At 49.9% G+C, this 19,313-nt stretch overlaps 1 protein-coding gene across 3 annotated transcripts in view; it reads left to right on the top strand.

Annotated features, from left to right (window-relative positions):
* The window catches only part of Limk2 (LIM domain kinase 2), a 67,330-nt gene that overhangs the window by 35,201 nt on the left and 12,816 nt on the right, over positions 1–19,313 (top strand). Inside the window, exons 1-6 of one of the 3 annotated variants that reach the window (XM_032916052.1) lie at positions 3,125–3,372; positions 14,158–14,293; positions 15,591–15,700; positions 16,250–16,438; positions 18,038–18,143; positions 18,484–18,680. In XM_032916052.1, the coding sequence (XP_032771943.1) occupies positions 3,299–3,372; positions 14,158–14,293; positions 15,591–15,700; positions 16,250–16,438; positions 18,038–18,143; positions 18,484–18,680 (812 nt within the window). In that variant the 5' untranslated portion in view covers positions 3,125–3,298. Of the gene's footprint in view, positions 1–3,124; positions 3,556–14,157; positions 14,294–15,590; positions 15,701–16,249; positions 16,439–18,037; positions 18,144–18,483; positions 18,681–19,313 lie in introns of those variants that run through there. The other 2 variants (XM_032916053.1, XM_032916051.1) reach the window with 2 other exon arrangements.

Raw genomic sequence — 19,313 nt, 5'->3', positions numbered from 1 at the left:
GCGTTGTTGCATTCAAACCCAGACAGTCTGGCTCTGGGCCCAGGCTGCACTCCCGAGAGCAGCACGGTAGAGCACAGCTTATACTGTCTAGCTTAGGTTCAAATCCTGGCTTCCCACCTTGTTTGTTCAGTGAGATGACTTCAGGTAAGCAATTTAACCCATCTGAACCTCAGTTCCTTCCTCTGCAAAGAAAAGGGTCTGTGGGGGCTACAGCACCGTGGGGGTTAAATGTCGTTTACACACAGGGTTGCAAGCAGTTGATGTGCAGGCTTAGTGCCCACCCAGCACTCACTCCCCTGCCTCCGGAGCTGGAGTGTTGTCTACAGTAGTGGATAGACAGACTTGAATTCAGCATTCAATACGGACACCAAAATGTTTATTTTATTTTGGAGACGGAGTCTTACTATGCTATGCAGTCTGGCTGGCCTGGAACTAGATCCATCAGGCTGCCTTCGAACTAACAGCTCCGCCTGTCTCTGCTAGGATAGCACACCAGCACCCAAGCCACCTTTAAACCACGTTTCTGTCCTGGCTTTGATTTTTACATTTTTTAAAGATTGATTTATTTATGTATATGGTTATTTCGCCTGTGTGGACATTTGCACACCAGAAGAGGGCATCGAATCCCATTACAGATGGTTGTGAGACACCATGTGGTTGCTAGGAATTGAACTCAGGACCTCTGGGAGAGCAGCCAGTGCTCTTAACCCCTGAGCCATCTCTCCAGTCCCGATTTTTACATTTTTAAATGGTTGATGGGGAAAACAAATTTAAAAAGCCAAAAAGGGGGGCTGGAGAGATGGCTCAGTGGTTAAGAGCACCCGACTCTTTTCCAGAGGTCATGAGTTCAATTCCCAGCAACCACATGGTGGCTCACAACCATCTGTAATGGGATCCGATACCCTCTTCTGGTGTATCTGAAGACAGCTACAGTGTACTTATATATAATAAATAAATAAATCTTTTAAAAAAAAAAGAGCCAAAAAGGATTTCATGACTCATGAGAATTATATCGGTGTCCACGAATAAAGTTTCACTGGGACATAGCCAGATCTATTTGTTTCTATTCTACCGAGCATGCTGTGGTGGTTGAAATATTGAGTAGCTGTGGCAAGGGTCTATGAGACCTATAGAACCTAAAATATTTGTCCTCTAACCCTTTACAGAGAGTGTTCTGACCCCTGCTATGGAGGTATCCTTACCGAGGTAGAAATCCACCTTCACTATTGACAAGATGTTTGCCTTTAAGCTGACAACAACCCCCTTAGACCTTGGTTTTGACATCTGTTCAGTGGGTACAATACGTATGCTGAACAAAGGCAAAAAACGATAGTGGATCTGTGGTGAGCAGTTAACGGGCTGGAGCTCACCACACGTTCAGTGCTCGTTGTTTCTCATCACACTCAGGGTCTCTGTGCCCAGCTGAAGAAAAGAGAGAACATTCCCTTCTAACCCATGGACCATCCTTGTTGAGGACTTTCCTGTCACACTTTACAGTGACAGATAGCAGCTGCCCGGTGACTTCCGGCTTTTTCTAGTGGGGAGGGGAGATGTGTATACCTGGTGGGAAATACCCTGTGTCACAACCCCTTGTCTATCAAGGTCTGAGGGGGTCCCCAGTCCCTCCCAGTATCTCCCTGTGGACTGGGGGTTTGGCACACCCACAGCTGGGGCTCTTCAGCTATGCTCTGCTCCCACTCGAGATCTGGGCCTGTCCCCTCCTAGGCACCTCAGATTACTCTCTCCTCCGCCTGCCGGGTTCTCAGTTAAGAAGCATGGCTAACACTGGACACTATCATAGTTTCTGCTCTGTTGCTATATAAACACCATAACCAAAAGCAACTTGGGAAGGATTTATTTCAGCTTACACTTGTAGGTAGGAGTCCCATCAGTGAGAGAGTCAGGGAAGGAGCCCAAAGTACCTAGAGCGGAAACCATGCAGAAGGCCGGCTACTGCTTGCTCTTGCTCATTTTCTGCTAGATTTTTTTTCTTCTCTTTTTCTATTTAAAAAAAAAAAAAGACAGGTCTTGCTGGAGAGTGGGGCACACCTTTAATCCCAGCACTTGCAGGAGCAGAGATAGTTGGATCTGCTGAGTTCTAAGAGAGCCAGAGAAATTTTGTCTCCAAAAAAAAAAAAGAGACAGACAGGATCTTGTTATACAGCCCTCACTGACCTCCAATTCCCAGAGACTTGCCTGCCACGCTCTCCCATCTACTGGGATTAAAAGTGTTAGCCATCATACCTGGCTGTCTGCTGCTTATATAGCCCAGCCCCACCTGCTAGACCCTCCCACATCCATCAAGACAGTTCCTCACAGACAGTGCCACAGAACAGTCTGATGGAGATAATTCTTCAGTTGAGGTCTCCCTTACTCAGGAGGCTCTAAATTGTGTCAAGCTGGCAATAAACTCCAGCTAAGACGTACACAGAGGAAGAAAGAGCACTGCCTTCTGGGATGAGTGGATGGCTTATGGGAACCAGTGAAAGGACACAAAGGTGCTGGCTGTCCCAGCCTTGCCACTGCTTGGCTTTTGGTCATCAGTGAGTCACCTAATCTCTTGGCACTTCACTTTCCTAGAATATGAAGTGGGCATAATTCCACCTTAGAGGAATCAATATGCTTATAATGCAAGTCACACAGATGCATACTCCGGGCCCTGTTTCCTCGTGTAGAGCAGCACAGCACTGCCCCAGAGCGGAAGTGGCCAGTCTCTTGAGGCTGTCCCCAGACCAGGCAGGGGGAGTAGATGAATGGGAACCCCAACACCAGACGAGAACAGAGACCAGTCCAGAGCTATGGATGTTTCTGGGGAGCAGCCTCCTGTTGTAGCTCTGCCGAAGCTGTCACCCTGTGCTTTTCACCTCTCGGAAGAGTTAACGCCTTGTAGGCAGCTCTTCAGGCCGGTGACATTTGGACTTTAATGTGTTGGCCCTCCTGCGCTGCCTGCCCTGAGCTGTGCGGTGGACGCACAGCCAGCCCCAGTTATTGTCTGTGGCGCTTGCCTGCAGCCTCGCTCCGGCCCCGGCTCCACCCCTTGCTGCGAGGTCTGTTTCCTAACAGCTGCTCCAACCACACACCTCGGTTCTGCCCGAGCTCCTCCTCTTCCTCCCTCCCTCATTCGGGGTGGGTGGGACTGAAGGACGGACTAACTTGACAGCAGCATCTCATTTTTAGCTAGTCACCGGCCCCTTCCCCAGAATGCCTGTGTGTCTCTAGCCTCTGAAGAGAGGTACTTCTCCCGGAGCCCCCGGGGGGCCACGGAGCTCCGGAGAACCGGGGAGGAGACGCACCAGCCATGTGCCCCTGCGGGTATCTGCCAAGGAACCAGGGGCCTGGAATCGTCTCTCTCCTGCTGCTTCGGAGGCAGAGGTGAGCACCGGGCGGCCGGCTCCAACCAAAGGTGCCGGGAACCCGCCTGTCATGGTGGCCGTCTGCAGCCAGCCTGAGGCACTCCCAGACGGGTTTGCAGCTGAGCCTGTTGATCTGGTGTGGGAAGAAGATGGGGAGTTACTTGTCTGTCCCGGCTTACTTCACCTCCAGAGACCCCTTTAGGTGAGTTGGTCTCCCAGACCTACCTCTCATCCCCGCTCCTAGCCCTGAGGGAAAGGCCAAAGTCTTCCTTGTTCTCCTCTGACTTCACTTAGTCCTGGTTTTACCAGAAGAGCCTATTTAGAAGCAGCCTGGAAAAGGGCACTCCAGTGTCATGAAAACAGGGAGGTGAAGGAAGCTCCTGGGAGAGCCCCAGCTCCATTTCCTAACAAAACACAGCATGGTGTTACTGTGTCTGGAGAAGGCACAAATGGGGTGCCATTCTGTGACGCTCACGTGTCTTACCTACAGGCCTTGCTGCCTGCCCAGGAATTTGTCCCAACAAGCAGGATGGGCAGGTTTTGCCAAACTAAAAGCTGGCAAGGCCTGGGTGTGGGTAGTCTGGTACACAGTAGGCACTGTATACATGTTCTCTTAATGGCTTATTTGCCACGGCTTTGAAGGGTTCCTCAGCTCCCAGATGAGTGAAGTTTCTGGGTCAGCCCCCAGATAGTGCATCTGTAGGGGCTCTCTATGAGGCCTTTCATGGGGAGGCGTGGAATCTTTCTTCCTCCGACCTGTCTGTCTTTGCTCTCTGCCCCACCCCACCTTCAAGAGAAACTCCCCAGGGGGTTTCTGGCCCTCTGGGTCCCTTCTGAATGGAGCCATTCCTGCCTGGGGTGGGGCTTGTTTTTATTCTTTGGGAGAAACCTGTTTTTTCACCAGTAGTTCTGCTTGACTTTTTCTTCCCACCCCAGCTTTGTGGCCAGACCTCGCTATGAGGATAGTAATCTGTGGCTGTCCCTAGGCAGAAGAGCGGCTACCATGAGGTCCCAGCTAGTTGCTGGGCCCTTGTAGAGACCAAGAGGGGGACTGGTTCTGGATATTGACTGCAGCAGCGCTCCTTTGGGGCACATTTCATCAATCAAACCTAAAGATACTTCAGAGCTCCATTTTACTGACGAAGCTGCCAGTGTCAGCAGCAGCAACACGCAGGGTCCCCTTAGCTGGCTTGTTTTGGTCCTGGAGTTTCTTATCCTTAATGGGGCTGCAGCTCCTTCCCATACTCATCTCAGGTTTGCTCTCCTCCCTGTCAAAGCAGGAGAGGATGGTTTGCCAGATGTAGTGAAGATTTTTGTTGTTTTTTTGTTTTTTGAATTGAGGCAAGAAGTTGATCTTGAGTCTAGAAGGTAGATTTTACCATTCGGGATCCAGATGCCAAGTGGAATGTCAAGTGTGGCAGCAACTCGTTCAGGTCCTCCTCGTTCAGGTCCTCCTCGTTCCTCTAAATTCTGTGAAGGCATCTGGGGGAAGGGCCGTTCCCGTAGTGAGCAGGAACAGTATGCCCCTTTTGATTCATGTGGCCATGATGACACTTCTCTGGAGCTGCAGCTAGGGCAGGTAATGAACTTTTGAGAGCCAGGTCCCCAGGGCCTCCCAGGTCCAACAGTCCTTTGTCTTGTTCTCTACCAACCTCCCTGGGAAACCTGATGACCTCACCTCCATTCTCCAGGCTCTGTTTGCCCAGCTGGAATCAAAGGGCACTGACTTGCAGTAGACCCTCTGCCCTCTCCTACACGAGAGGCCACATTCCTGAAGCCACTGCTGAAGCACACAGGGCTCTGTGCCCCAGGGGAGGGACTGCCTGGACCCTGCCTTCCAAGTTCCCAGGCTAAACCATTACCTGGTCATAAAGCTGCCTCCCATCAGTCCCCTCCTTTGTCATGTGCTCCTCTGTAGCAGGGATTAGAGTTCATGGGCTCCTGAACCAGAGCCCTTTCTGGACTCTGTCAAACAAGTTAAGTCCTTGACCCTTGGGCCTCTGGAGGAGTAAAGTCTGTAAGACGTAAAAGTCCTAGGGCTGTGGTTGCAAAAGGTGACGTAACCAGATTCCATGGGACATGATCAGGCGTGACCATGTGATGGGGAAGGGAGGAGACGGGGAATGAAGGATGTCATTTCTGTGCCCCGTATGCCCCTCTGCCTAGCAAGCCCCACTCTAGCAGAGTGTGCGTTGTCTTGTCTGCCTGCCACTGGTGTGAGCGGCATGGTGTAGTCTCAGGTGCTCCCAAATAAGGAAACATCCCAAATTGAGGAAGAGGTAAATCAGGGAAGAGGTAAATCAGGGAGTGGTCTTCTTGTCTAGTGCTGGTGAAGCCATAGCCACATTTACCAACAGGAACTCTTGTCACCGAGTTATGTTCCCAGTCGAGAGAGTGATGAGTGACGTGTGCTCCTCATGTTTAAAGGAATTCCTTTTACAGGATTTCCCTTACTGTCCAAGACGAGTTAGGTGGGCTTGGTTTGGAGTTTGCCCATTGAAGAAAACAAGCACATCTTTGCATCATAAAGCAACACATGTTTGAAAACTATTCAACTTAGCAATAACCTTTATGACTTTTGCAGCTTCCTTCCGGCCTTCTGAAGGGCTTGGATCAGGAGAATGGTTCCCAACTGTTACTTTTTAGCTGCCCCCTGAGGCATACACACTTTGGTACTTTCTCTCCTCCCAGATCTTCAAGGAACCCCCTGTGAGCTGTGCAGATTACATGAACTGCCAACCAGCCTCCCTTCCCCCACTGGAGCTGCTTCAGTGTCCTCTATTGCTAAGCTTGTTACAGGTCAAACTCCACAAGAGTTAGTGTGGGCAGACTGTTTCAATCCATAGAGTCTGTGGGAAGAAGCAGTAGAGGGGTGTGTGGTGGCGATCTGAGTCTCTATCCCCTGTCATGCCTACTGCAGACTTGGAAAGAGGCTAACAATGGTAGCCAATGCTGCTTAGATTTAAGGGGAGCATCCAGCCCAGCCTTTTCCAGAACATAGGAGGGCTTTAATGCTCATGACTCTCGCTCTGTGGGGTTGAGAACTTACCTGTCTGAGGTAAACATCGGTCTGAGGAATCACGAAGCGTGTGGAGGTGGACCCTGTATGACTTGGCTTCTCTCCGCAGTTCATGTTGCCTTTGGTTCTTACATGTTTTCATGCACAGTAAAGGTCCTGAGTGCTAAGGCTCGGTAGAAAATTCATTTGAGGGCCTTCCTTTTCTCCTAAGAGGCCTGCTTACCGGCTGTAGGTATGAAGCAGACCCCCATTCATTCCCTGGGCATGGGAAGGACGAGGGTCGGTCTCCATTTGCCCTTACAGTTCCTAAATTGGAGGAAAAGGAATGGAACACTCTGGTGGCCTGCGGTGGGCCGTGCAGGGGGTTTTCACTTGCCGTCATTTTCACAGTTCCCTTTGGGCTTCAGATGTTTATTGTGTCGTACGTTGCCTGCAGATTCAGGTCTGAGAGTGAAGTGAACGCTCGAGCACCTTCTTAGTCCAGGCACCCACAGTGTGTCAAGAGAACTGGGCAAACACCGTCTGTATGTGGCCTGTGTGTCTCTCTGAGGACCTCACCTGAACCCTGGTTTCTGATCCAGCATGACTACCTCCTAGCTGGGTGCTTCAGGGTCTGCAGCCAGGCAGATCTGCCTTTCACCTGAAGCTTCCAAAAACAGAAAGCTGGAGGGAAATGCCATGGCTTCTGAGAACCTGAGGTGGAACATTTTTAAATGGTACCTCACTTCCACAGATTCTTTAACAGACACTACTACTGGAGAACACAAGGTAAATGGATGAAAAGCTACTGGCCCTAGTCACATTAACTATTTGAGCTAAAGGAGAAGCATCATGAAGGGTCAACACTCAAACATGAACTGTCACGGTTCCAGTGTCCTCATTATCGGAGACAAGAATCCTGTGGCCTGGCAGTTAAGCCACGCTGTGCCACTCAGGTCCACTGCTACAGAGATGGCTTCCTCGCCAGGTACACAAAGATTCAGGTCCCAACTCCATCACTCGAATGGACAACTATCAACAGATGTTGCTAATGCCCAAGTTAGCACTTTAAATTCTCCCGCGGCCCGAGAGGCCTGCTGTGTTTATTGGCAAAAACAGCTTAAGGGACCTTCAGCCAGTTCTGTCAGCTGCTCAGCTGCACTCAGAGGCACCTGTGGCAGGGCATGCATCTGGCCGCGCTCTACAAAGGCATTCCGTAACACGTGACGCGCTGCAGCGGTGCCGCTCTCCTGCTAGGTGTGCATCCCAGCAGGCCGCCGTGGCTGCCTCCTGCAAGCCTACACTAGTTTCCCTGCCCGTACCCTCGCCCGCCTGGCAAGAGCTGCTTGCAGTGAACAAAAGCAGGATATTGGCAGTAGAGAGGAGGGTGTGTTCTGGCTTCCACGGCCCGAGGTGGCGCACATACCATGTGAGGGTGTAAGAGAGCCCAGGCCGGCAGTTGGGCACAGATACGCCTGCGCCAGCTTCTCGCTACAGCGGACGGGGGGGAAAAGATAGGCCCTCCTGACCCAGAGTCCTTGTGCTTCATTTTCAATTGGAAAGCATTCACTCAAGACCTGCCCAGCCCGAGGCTTGGACACTAAGTGTATGGAGAGGAAACAGGACCCCGCCTCTGCTTTCAAGGACTTCACTGTCTGAAGGAAGAGAAGGAAACTTACCTAGGAGGTGGGAGGCAAGAAGGAAGCCTCACTCGGCGTGCCAGCTACCCAAAAGCAGCCCCACAGTCACTCAGAACTGGCATGACCACCCTGAGTGCTTGTGACCATGTTACCAGTTCACAAATGAGAAACAAAGATCGGGCGGGTGGTGGTACTGAGGTTGGAACCTCCTGACTTCCGGGGATCATGAGTAAAGAACGGTGAACCCACAGAAGGAAAGGGTTTGCCAGGGGCATGCAGCACTAGACGCTTGAATTTAGTTCTCTCCTAAATCAGAGCTCATTACACCGCTAGGCCCATCGTATCCATGTGCTCTCGGTACCACACCCAGCTCCCAAGAGCGAGCCTGATGTGGCATAAGACGTCAATAACGCCCATAAATAAGCAGAAAAGCCACAGACTTGGAACAGCACCCACGGGAGGTGGGTGCTCCATGTTGCAGGGCTTCTCTAGCTCTCCTAGCTCAGCAGTGTTCACTTCACAGCTGCTTCAGCTCACCCCTAACTCCATGTCCACACTGCACTCAGGAATAGCAGCACAGGGATTCGGTTTGGTTTAGATCTACAGACACCTTGTATCTGTCTCACATCTCTGCATCCCCTAGCAAATTGATACAATGCTGTCTTTCATTGTGAAAAGCCTTTGTATAGTACATTAACTTACTTGGTCCTCATTCTAGCTGGGTCTTTTGGGGTTTGTCATATTAATTTATGTATTTATTTATTTGTGGTTTTTTAAGACAGGTTTTCTTTGTGTGGCCCTGGCTGTCCTGGAACCTGTTCCTTAGACCAGGCTAGCCTAAAACTCACAGAGATCTGCCTGTTTTTGCCTCCTGAGTGCTAGGATTAAAGGGGTGTGCCATCCTGCTATTTTTTAAGACAGGCGCATACGTGCGTTTTCTCTCTCTCTCTCTCTCTCTCTCTCTCTCTCTCTCTCACACACACACACACACACACACACACACACACACACACACACACACACACCTTGACTGTCCTGGACTACCTTTTAAAATTCTTTTTGAAATTATAATTACATCATTTTCCCCTTTCTTCTAACCCTTCCCATATTCCACCTCCCTCTCTCAAATTCATGGCCTCCTTTCTTTTAATTATTGTTACATTTTTTCCATAAATATAAAAGTAGAACCTGTTCAGTCTGTCTAATGTTATAATGTTACTTGTTAGGTGTCGGTTTTCAGAGCTGGCCTTTCCGTATTGGGTACCCAGCTAGGGGAGGCTATTTCTCCACATTCAGCATCCCATAGTTACCTATGGTTCTTGTCTAGGTCTGGAGCCCAGTGAGCTTTCCTCCTTCCATACTGGTGTGGGTCTTATTTAGGCAGCCATGTTGGTGAGACTTCATGGGAATAGCTTCTCTGACGTTTCTAGGAGACACAACTTCACATCCAAACTTCCTGTGTTCCTGTGGATCTTCAGTCTTTCTGTCCGAGGTTGGGCAGTGATCCCCGAGCCTTAGGTGCAGGAGTCAGGTTATAGATGCATCAGCAGGGACTGGGCTTGGAGAACCCTGAATTTTAACCAGTTGTGGTTTCATGCATTAGTCTCTGTCCTGCTGGACCCTGGAGAGGGCTGTGACATTGTTTACAGTGGGATGCTGTTTTTACATCTGGTTAACCAGGCTTCTGAGAAAGCCAGGCATGGTGGCAAAATGCCCTTAATACCAGATTTCTGAGCTACTGGCCAGCCAGGGCTGTGGTAAAACTCTGCCTCAAAAAAACCCCTACAAGGACTTATCCAAGCTGTGTCTAGTGCGAAGTTGAGGCAAGAGGATTGCTGTGAGCTCGGGACTAGCCTGCACTACAGAGTGAACCTTGATCTCAAAACTTACAACCAATAACAAGAAGACCTGGCATGGTGGCACACACATTTAATCCCAACACTCTGGAGGCAGAGACAGGAGACTCTCTTGAGTTGGAAGGCAGACTGGCTGGTATACAGAGTAAGTTCCAGGACTGCCAGGAGTACACAGAAAGACTGACTCAATAAAGATAAACAAAAGTTGTAGAAGGCTACCTAACTAGTGCAGGACTATCCAATGACGTGACCTTTCATTGCAGTTAATAGCGTGTTCCAGCTGTACCGAGCCTTTTAGATAAACTTTCTGTACATTTATACATATTGTCTCATTAATTTTCACAGCACTCTATTTACAGATGATGAACTGCCCAGAGAAGTGAAGTGTAATACCTTACCCAGGCATAACTATTAAGTGGCAGGGCCCTGCAGAGGGGCTGCCCCGTGTGACCTCTGAGAAGCAACAATGTAGTCAGTGTAGGTCAGAAAGCCTTTGCGATTACTGTAGGCAGTCTGCCCACACAGGTGTAGACCTACAGTTCCTGCTACTTGAGAGATTATGCAGAAAGATCTCTGAGTCCAGACCCAGGCTGGGCAACATAGTAAGACCTACCTCAATAAAAAAGAGTCTGACTAAAAGGAATGAGGTTTATTGGCTAGGTGGGCAGGGGGCGGGGCTTAGCTGTGTAGGCTTGGAAAGGAGATAGTGGCCACCTGTGTGGGCAGGCACAGGTTGACAACACATCTCAACTGACTGAAAAGTGGAAATCTCCAACAAGGTGACAACTGTTACTCTTAAGGCTAAGAAAAGTTACAAATTTCACCAGGCATGGACACCTTTAATCCAGTTCTTGGGAGGCAGAAGCAGGCCAATCCCTGAGACCAGCCTGGTCTACCAAGCCAGGATAGCCAGGACTACATAGAGAAACCTTGTCTTGAAAAAAAAACAAGGGGGATGGGGAGGGTGACAGATTTTATAATCAAATTGTAATCTAAATTGAAATTTGATCCATTTTTACCACAACTGTTGTTCAGTAACTTCCATTTTTAATCTAAGGTTGAATCCAGGGTTGAGGTATTTATTGGTTTATTGTGTCTTTCTAGGCTTTCTCAAGCCCCACCCCCTTTCCCCTGACTTTCGCAAACTCAACAGAAAACGTATCTGTTATTATGACCATTATTATGTGCTCACAGATCAGTAGAAATCACGCCAAAGGGTTTTTTAAGCTTTGTCTTTGTAAGCGCTGGAATGATGGCTCAGCAGTTCCGAGCACTCCCAGCTCTTGTTGAGGAACTGGTTTCAGTTCCCAGTGACTCCCGACTACTCAGCTCCACGGGCACCAGGCGTACATGAAGGCACACAGTCAAACACGTAAAAAAGCTATTTATACTATGGTGCCAACTTAAATGAAACTATTATAATATAAAACTATAGAAAAACTTTGAATTGTCAATGAAGGGAGGGGAGAGAACAAATCTGGCTAATTATACAAAATTAAAAATTGTGTGTGCGTTCTGCACAATTAAATAGGCGTTTTCAAGTCCTGCCTAGTAGTTTGAGTCCAGTTTGATCAACATAGTGAGCAGTAATAGAGGGATCTCAACAAAGGGGAGAGAGAGACTGAAAACAGTCAAGCCATGGAGGCCAAGCTTATCATGAGGTAGAGGCAGGAGGACCAGGAGTTGGAGTCTGCCCTGGGGCTACAAGTACTTTTTTTTTTTTTTTTTTGTTTTTTTTTTTTTTTTTCCGGAGCTGGGGACCGAACCCAGGGCTTCAAGTACTTTTGAGGCCTACCTTTGCTAAGTGTGAGCTTGTCCCAGAAAAGGGGAGAAACAAAGAAGGAAGAGGAATATTTAGTTATTTACCAAGGCCCACTATGTGGCTGTCCTGAATTCATAATATAGAATAGACAAAGCTTGAACTCACAGAGATCCTCCTGCCTCAGTCTCCCAAGTGCTGGGATTAAAGGAATATGCTACCATCCTCTATGAAAATTAACTTAAGGGGTTGGGGATTTAGCTCAGTGGTAGAGCGCTTGCCTAGGAAGCGCAAGGCCCTGGGTTCGGTCCCCAGCTCCGGAAAAAAAAAAAGAAAATTAACTTAAAAAACAAACATAACACCCTACGCTGGGGCCTGAATGGTGACTCAGTGGGCAAAGACCTCCTGACCAGATTTCAATCCCCAACACAGGTAAAGGTTTGGAAGGAGTTAGCCAACTCCACTGAACTGTCCTCTGACCAGCTCAAGGGCGTGAGCATGCATACGCACACACGCATACGCACATGCACGCATGTACGCACGCTAACACGCGCACACATGCAGGCACGTACTCACATGCACACGCACATACGCACGCACACACACACACCATATGCATGAACCCAATAATAGAAGCTTTGAAGCTCTCTGTGTATCTGCTGGGCTGGTGCTGTAACTGAGTTGATAGAGCGCTTGCCCAGCCGTGAAGCTCTGTGCTCAGTCTGAGCCACTCCTAAATCCATGTGGAATATGCTTGATATGTTATACATATTTGAAACTTTTTCAAAAACCAATCACTTCTGGTGGCTTTTGTTTGTTTGCCTGTTTGTTTCTCTATGTAGCACTGGCTATCCCAGCCTTGCTTTATAGATCAGGCAGGCCTCTAACTCACGGAGATCTGCCTGCCCTCTGCCTCCTGAGTACTGGCATTAAAAGCTTTCAACACCATGCCCAGCTTTGTGGTGTCCATTCTCATTCAACCCACTCTCTTTAGTCAGTGCTCTGCTGCTGAGAAGAGATACCACCTTCTCATAAAAGAAACTTAACGGGGTGCTTATAATTTCAGAGGCTTTGTCCATTATTATCATCATGGTGGGAGCACGTTGGAACACACACACAACACACACACACACACACACACACACACACACACCATATATATGAACAAGATTTATTTTTTTATTTTAGGTATGTGAGTACACCGTCACTGTCATCAGACACACCAGAAGAGGGCATCAGATCCCATTACAGATGGCTGTGAGCCACCATGTGGTTGCTGGGACTTGAACTCAAAACCTCTGGAAGAGCAGATAATGCTCTTAACCACTGAGCCATCTCTCCAGCCCTCGCCTGAATTTTTTTTTTTTTTTTAATCTTTTTAAGATTTTGTTTTATTGGGGCTGGAGAGATGTCTCAGTGGTTAAAAACATTTGTTGCTCTTGTAGGGGACCTGAGTTCAGTTCCCAGCACCCACGTGGTGGCAGCTCATACCTGTCTGTAACTCCAGTTCCAGGGGCTCTAATACCCTCACACAGACTTACATGCAGGCAAAACACCAATAAATATAAAATAATACAATTTTACTTTATTGTTTTTAACAAATGTAATGTCTATGTGTCGGGTCCAAAAGAAACCGGGAACAAATGGCTAATGTGGTGCCTATTAGCATACCAGAGCGCACACTGGCCTCCAGGCTCCCTTACCATAGCAACCACCTTTGGTTCTCAGCTCTTCTCACCCCGCCCCTACCCTAACCAACTCCAGCTCCTGGGCTTCCCACCCCTGACTTCTCATTCCCTTATAACCCTGCCATTTCAGCTGTGTGTGCGTGCTCTCGCTCTCTCCCTCTCTCCCTCTCTCTCCCATATCTTTCTCCTCTCTCTCCTTTCACGGCCTCCATAATGTCTGCTTTGCCTCCCTCAGATGCCTCCGACTGTACTCTCCCTCTTATCCATAATAAAAACCTTCCCCTCAACCGTACCTTGGAGAGGGCGTGTCTTCCGTTTAGACGGCGTTTATCTGTGTGTAGGTCTGTGCCTGTGCGTGCAGGTCCTAGTAGAGCACTGGGTGCTGGGAATAGAACTTCCCCTCTTGGAGAGCAGTGTGTGTTCCCCATGCTGAGCCTGGTGGCGAACTTCTCTAATTGGTGGCTTTGTTTTGCTTTTCATTTTCCCTCCTCAAGAGCACCTTCCCAGTGCTGTGGTGACTTGGTTTTGAAGTAGGGCGATTGAAACATATGGACTTGAGGGATACCTGCACCTCCCACACATAAGTTATATGTGCATTTTTCTAGGAGAGATTTCTTGGGTCTTTGAAGTGTCCCGGTGGGCCCGGACTCAAAGCACCTACTCCCAGAGGCAGGCAGCACAGCACAGCTGGTTCCTGAGCCTTGTTTGCTCAGGAGCCGTTTTCTTTGTTAGAGCTCATATTGTGCTTCCAGCCTGTCTTTGGGAGAAGAAGGGCCTGCCCATTTGTCATTGGACCGGGAGCGAAGGACCGCCCGTGCGGCCTGTTCTAGAGATCCAGTAGCATTTCCTTTCTGGCCTTGCAGGTGTTCCGAGTGCCAGGAGTCCCTCACCAACTGGTACTATGAGAAGGACGGGAAACTCTACTGCCACAAGGACTACTGGGCCAAGTTTGGAGAATTCTGCCACGGGTGCTCCCTGCTGATGACAGGGCCAGCCATGGTGAGCCTGCACCTCTGCCCCTCTGTCCACAGTCCCCTGATAGCCCTTCCAGTTCCCCATGACCAGTCATCATCCGGTCTTTTCGTCAGAGAGACGATGTCCTTCATTCAACCATAGGAGTCTACTGAGCCCTTACTAAAGACAGGTCTAGCCTTCCCTCTGTTCTGTGTGGTCCAGAGGACTGACTATCTGTGATGGCTGTAAGTTTGGTCCCCAGTGAGTGAGTTTATTACGTCTACGGCCACCAAAAGTAAGCGCAGGAGTAGTGTAGCAGCTGGTAGGCTGCAGCAGACACCACTGGGGCAGCCTCATCGTATCAGAGGCTCACAGACAATCCAGCAGAGCAACTGCAGAACCCCAGTGAGGAAGCCACTCCGGTTCCTGATTGAGAGAGTCCTAGGTACAGTCGAGTATCCCCTTAGTTGAAGCATCCAAGTAAAAGAAAGGTGCTTACAACATGCAGCAGAAACTGCCAGAAAGTTGAGACAGAGCCCCTGACTGAGCTTTCTTTCCATGGACGAACGTCAGTGGCTGAACTTCCAACCTCTATAAAAACCCTACTGTGGGTTTTTATGTCCTGACATAAACAATCTGTGGAGTGATTTCCCCTCCCCGTTCTCAAGGACACAATGTTTTCTTCATGGGCCATGTTGCCGATGTTCCCTCCCTGTCAGACCTGGGAGAGCAAGCCTACCCCCAGGCAAGGGCTCTTGGAAAACACTTTGAGACAAACATGCTCAGGTCTAAAATGGGAGTGGCAGCCCTAGTCCCACAGCCAACTTCTCCAGTGAGTTCACGCAACATCTGACAGACGGGCAGTGCGGCGTCTGTTATACCTGAAGGCCTTTAGTGCACTGCTGGTGTGAGTGGGTGAACGGCTGAGAACAGTGCAGCAAGATGAAACCTAAAGGACCGTGTGACAGGTTGAGAGGAGGATGTTCCGAGGTACAGATCAGAGAATCAGGGGGCAGGAACCAGACTGGGCTGGCAGAGACAGGTATGAGCAGACTAGCCAGCCCTGTGTTGGAGGAACGGTGCACCTTCATGGTAGGAGCCACTACTTTGGGGACATGGTCTTATGACTGAGGCCAACAGTTTTCTGTAGTGTTAGAAATGGCAGGAGACATCCCCGTCACTTCCGCAGAAGCTCTGTGGCAGGGACCGAGAGGCTGGATTTTTGACTGGGATCTGTAGCTCATCCCTGATGATGGTGCTCACCCACATTAATCCCCTCCACTCTCACGGAAGCAGTAGCTCACTCCTTCCCCTCATGGTGTTTCCGTCTGCTCACACACAGGTGGCTGGGGAGTTTAAGTACCACCCAGAGTGCTTTGCCTGCATGAGTTGCAAGGTGATCATCGAGGATGGGGATGCGTATGCCCTGGTGCAGCATGCTACGCTCTACTGGTGAGATGTGCCCTGCACGCCCTTCACAGTAATAGCAGCCAGGAGTTGGGGCAGGAGCAGCGTGGGTTGGGTGGAGGCAACTGGGGCAGTGTCCTCCGAGGGCTGCCAGATGGCATCACTCTGCCCTGTAGTCCTCCCAGAGAGAGAGGTGGCTGGAAAGTGCCTTCATAGGGGCAGCTCCACATTAAAGGAAAGACTGTAGAGTTGACCTACATCCCCTATCCAGCTGCTTGGTTAACAAAAGAAGGCAGCCGAGGCCCAGAGAAGGGAGAGGAGTCCAGGCCAAGGTTCTTACTGGGAGTCAGGCAGAGCAAGAAAACCCAGTCCGTCTCACACCTCCAGGCCAGGGTTCTTCCCAGTATTCTCTCTGCTGCTGTCCCAGCTTGTCACCCAAGTCCTAGACTCCTCCCTTTGGACAGCCCATCAAGACTTGTAGCAGAGACAGCAGTGGTGAGGCTGGGTTGCTGCTTCAAGCCCCAGGACACAGTGGTCGCTGGAGGGCGTCCGGGTAGGCTGCAGGGTCTCGGCTCACTTTTCTGTCCTCCTCAGCGGGAAGTGCCACAATGAGGTGGTGCTGGCACCCATGTTTGAAAGACTGTCTACGGAGTCTGCCCAGGACCAGCTGCCCTACTCTGTCACGCTCATCTCCATGCCTGCCACCACCGAGTGCAGACGTGGCTTCTCCGTGTCTGTGGAAAGCGCCGCCTCTAACTATGCCACCACCGTGCAAGTGAAAGAGTAAGTGCTTTGAGAGCCTTGCAGCAGAGGCTCGGTCAGAGCCCACAGGGCTTCCTCCGTTCTCACCATCACCATCTCCTGACCTGGGCTCTCCATGTGTCTCCTGCCCGAGTTGCTCCACTACTTTTCAGGTATCGGGTTTCATGTCTACTGGAAATTATCCGGCCTGATCAGTGTGCATTAATTAGCTTGATCGTCATCTGTCATCCCCACCTGTGATGCTTTGATTAAGATTGACCCCAGAGGCTCGTATATTTGAATACATATTGAATATATTTGAAGGTTTAGGGAGTGGCGTTAGGAGGTGTGGCCCTGTTGGAGGAAGTGCGTCACTAAGGGTGGGTTTTGAGGTTTCAGAAGCTCAAGCCAGGCCCATGCCACTCTCTTCCTGCAGATCTGGATGTAGAACTCTCAGCTCCCCCTCTCTAGCACATGTCTGCCATGCTTCCATGCATGCTGCCATGCTTCCTGTCATGACGACAGTGGACTGAACCTCTGAACTATAAGCCAGCCCAATCAAATGTGTTCCTTTATAAGAGTTGATGTGGTCATAGGTTCTCCTCACAGTAATAGAAACCCCGAGACACCACTCCAACATAAACTCCAGAAGGACCTCCCTTAGTCAGGGCTGCCATTAATAGGAAGTTAGTTATTTTATTGGTTGCATTTATGAATGGAGAATGAAGAAAATAGGCCCCAAAGAGGCTAAGATCCTACCTTGGTTCTCATCCAAAGACTAGAGGCGAGACTACGTCCATGTAATACCAGGCTTCGTTTTCTTCCCTTGGGTCTGGGTTGAGGCAGAGCATCATGGCAGGGAGTTTGTGGTGGCTGATAGAGAGGGAGAGAGCCCTGTAAATACTGACTGGGAGGCTGGATGTTACAGTGCAGGTGAGAGGTTACTAGGATTAAGAATTCAGAGGCAAGATCTAGTCTGTAGTTTCATTAGATAAGAAGGAAAGGGAATGTGTTTAAGGCAGAGGGAGACCGGATATCTCCAGAGGTGGGTGTCTGATTGTTCAGTGTCGAGAGAGTAGCCCAAGTGGCTGTTCATATGGAGGACCTGACTGAGAAAGTCCAGGAGGTCTATTAAGGGCTTTAAGCATCAAAGTAATATAACCAGATTGGCGTTTGGAAGGACCACTGGTGTGAAGGTTAGGTAGGAGAGAGGAAAGCCCAGAGATTAGAGCTGTTAGGAGGCTCCTTCAGTGATCCAGGAGAGGGAGAAGGAGAGGGAGAGGGAGAGGGAGAGGGAGAGAGAGAGAGAGAGAGAGAGAGAGAGAGAGATATGTTGGTAACTATGGTGATGGAGAGAAGGCAGGATTCTCAGAAGTGGGTGGGGGTTGAAGGGAAAAGGGAAAGGATTTGAGGGAACTCCAAATGGGGACAATGTCCAGGTTTCTGGCTTAGGTCAGTAGGTCAGTGACAGTGCCCTTCCCTGAGAGGAAGCATTCTGGGGTGGGTACTACATTTTGGTGTAGGGTGGCCTCAAGGCGTGTGGCCACTGGGGTCTGAGTACTTGGTGAGTTTTACCTATACAAGTGACCAGCTGAGTTTTTAGAATGCTCTCATCCTGCCTTAACTCTTGTCCATCTTTAGGGTCAACCGGATGCACATCAGCCCCAACAACCGAAATGCCATCCACCCCGGGGACCGCATCTTGGAGATCAATGGGACCCCTGTCCGCACTCTCCGAGTAGAAGAGGTACAGTGTGTGTGGGCCTGGTGCACAGAACAGGCCCCTGAAAGATCCGGCTCTGGCCTTTACCTTTTCCCATACCCGCCAATCTTAACACTGACCCTGTGACAACCAGTGGCTTTCTGGGTCAACCTAACAGATTTCCAGGGCAGAAGCAATGGGCTGACAGGTGGGGAGATGACAAGGTGCCAGTGCCAGACAGAGGCATTGAATGATGACCTCTGGCAGCCAGAGGCTACCTCTAGGCAAATTAAATGGTGACTCCACTGTGCTAAGACAGTGGGCAGTAGGTAGCTTCAGGTAGGACAGCTTGTGGAAACTGACCTTCCCTTGCTGTTGGCCACAGGTGGAGGATGCGATTAACCAGACGAGCCAGACACTTCAGCTGCTGATTGAACATGACCCTGTCCCCCAGCGCCTGGACCAGTTACGGCTAGACACCCGGCTTTCTCCCCACATGCAGAGTAGTGGACACACTCTCATGCTCAGCACCTTGGATGCCAAGGAAAATCAGGAGGGGACACTGAGGAGACGTTCTCTGAGGTGCTGCTCCGACCCATCTTTGTCCTGTACCTTGAATATCCCTCAGAGGCTATATTGTCTTTTGGAGGCCAGCAGCCTAGGGAACCAGCAGGCGGGGTCAGGATCCGGGACTGGAGCTGACCTAGCTTCCCTGTGGGACTCACCGTTCACAGAGTTTCTGTGTAGATGTGAAAACAGGTGTCTCCAGGTTTCCTTAGAAACCACAGGGTCAGAATCTTGGTGTGGTAGGACATTTCTGTAATCCCAGCATGAGCAAGGCTGAGGAGTATCACGAGTTTGAGCTAGCTACAGTTACATAGTGAGACTATCTCAGGAGGCTGAGGCAGGAAGATTGCTATGAGTTCAAGGCCGGCCTGGACAGTAAAATGCTGTTTCACAACAGAGAGGATCAGGCTGGAGATGTGGTCAGACTACTTGCTAAGCAAACAGGGTAACTCGGACCCCTAGTGCCCATGTAAAAAGCCAGGCATGCTATACACGTTCCTGTAACCCAGCACTGTGGGGAGTGGAGGCAGGAGGATTAATGGTACTTGCTGGCTGCCAGCCTAACTCTAAGTTCAGGGAGAGATCTCTGAAGGGAATAAGGTAGGAAGTGGCAGAGAACACCTGATCTCCTCCACTGGCCTCTGCATG

Source organism: Rattus rattus, chromosome 11 (genome assembly GCF_011064425.1).
Source record: "Rattus rattus isolate New Zealand chromosome 11, Rrattus_CSIRO_v1, whole genome shotgun sequence".
NCBI lineage: Eukaryota > Metazoa > Chordata > Mammalia > Rodentia > Muridae > Rattus > Rattus rattus.
Note: the sequence above shows the minus strand (reverse complement) of the source record. Positions and strands in the feature narration are given on the sequence as shown.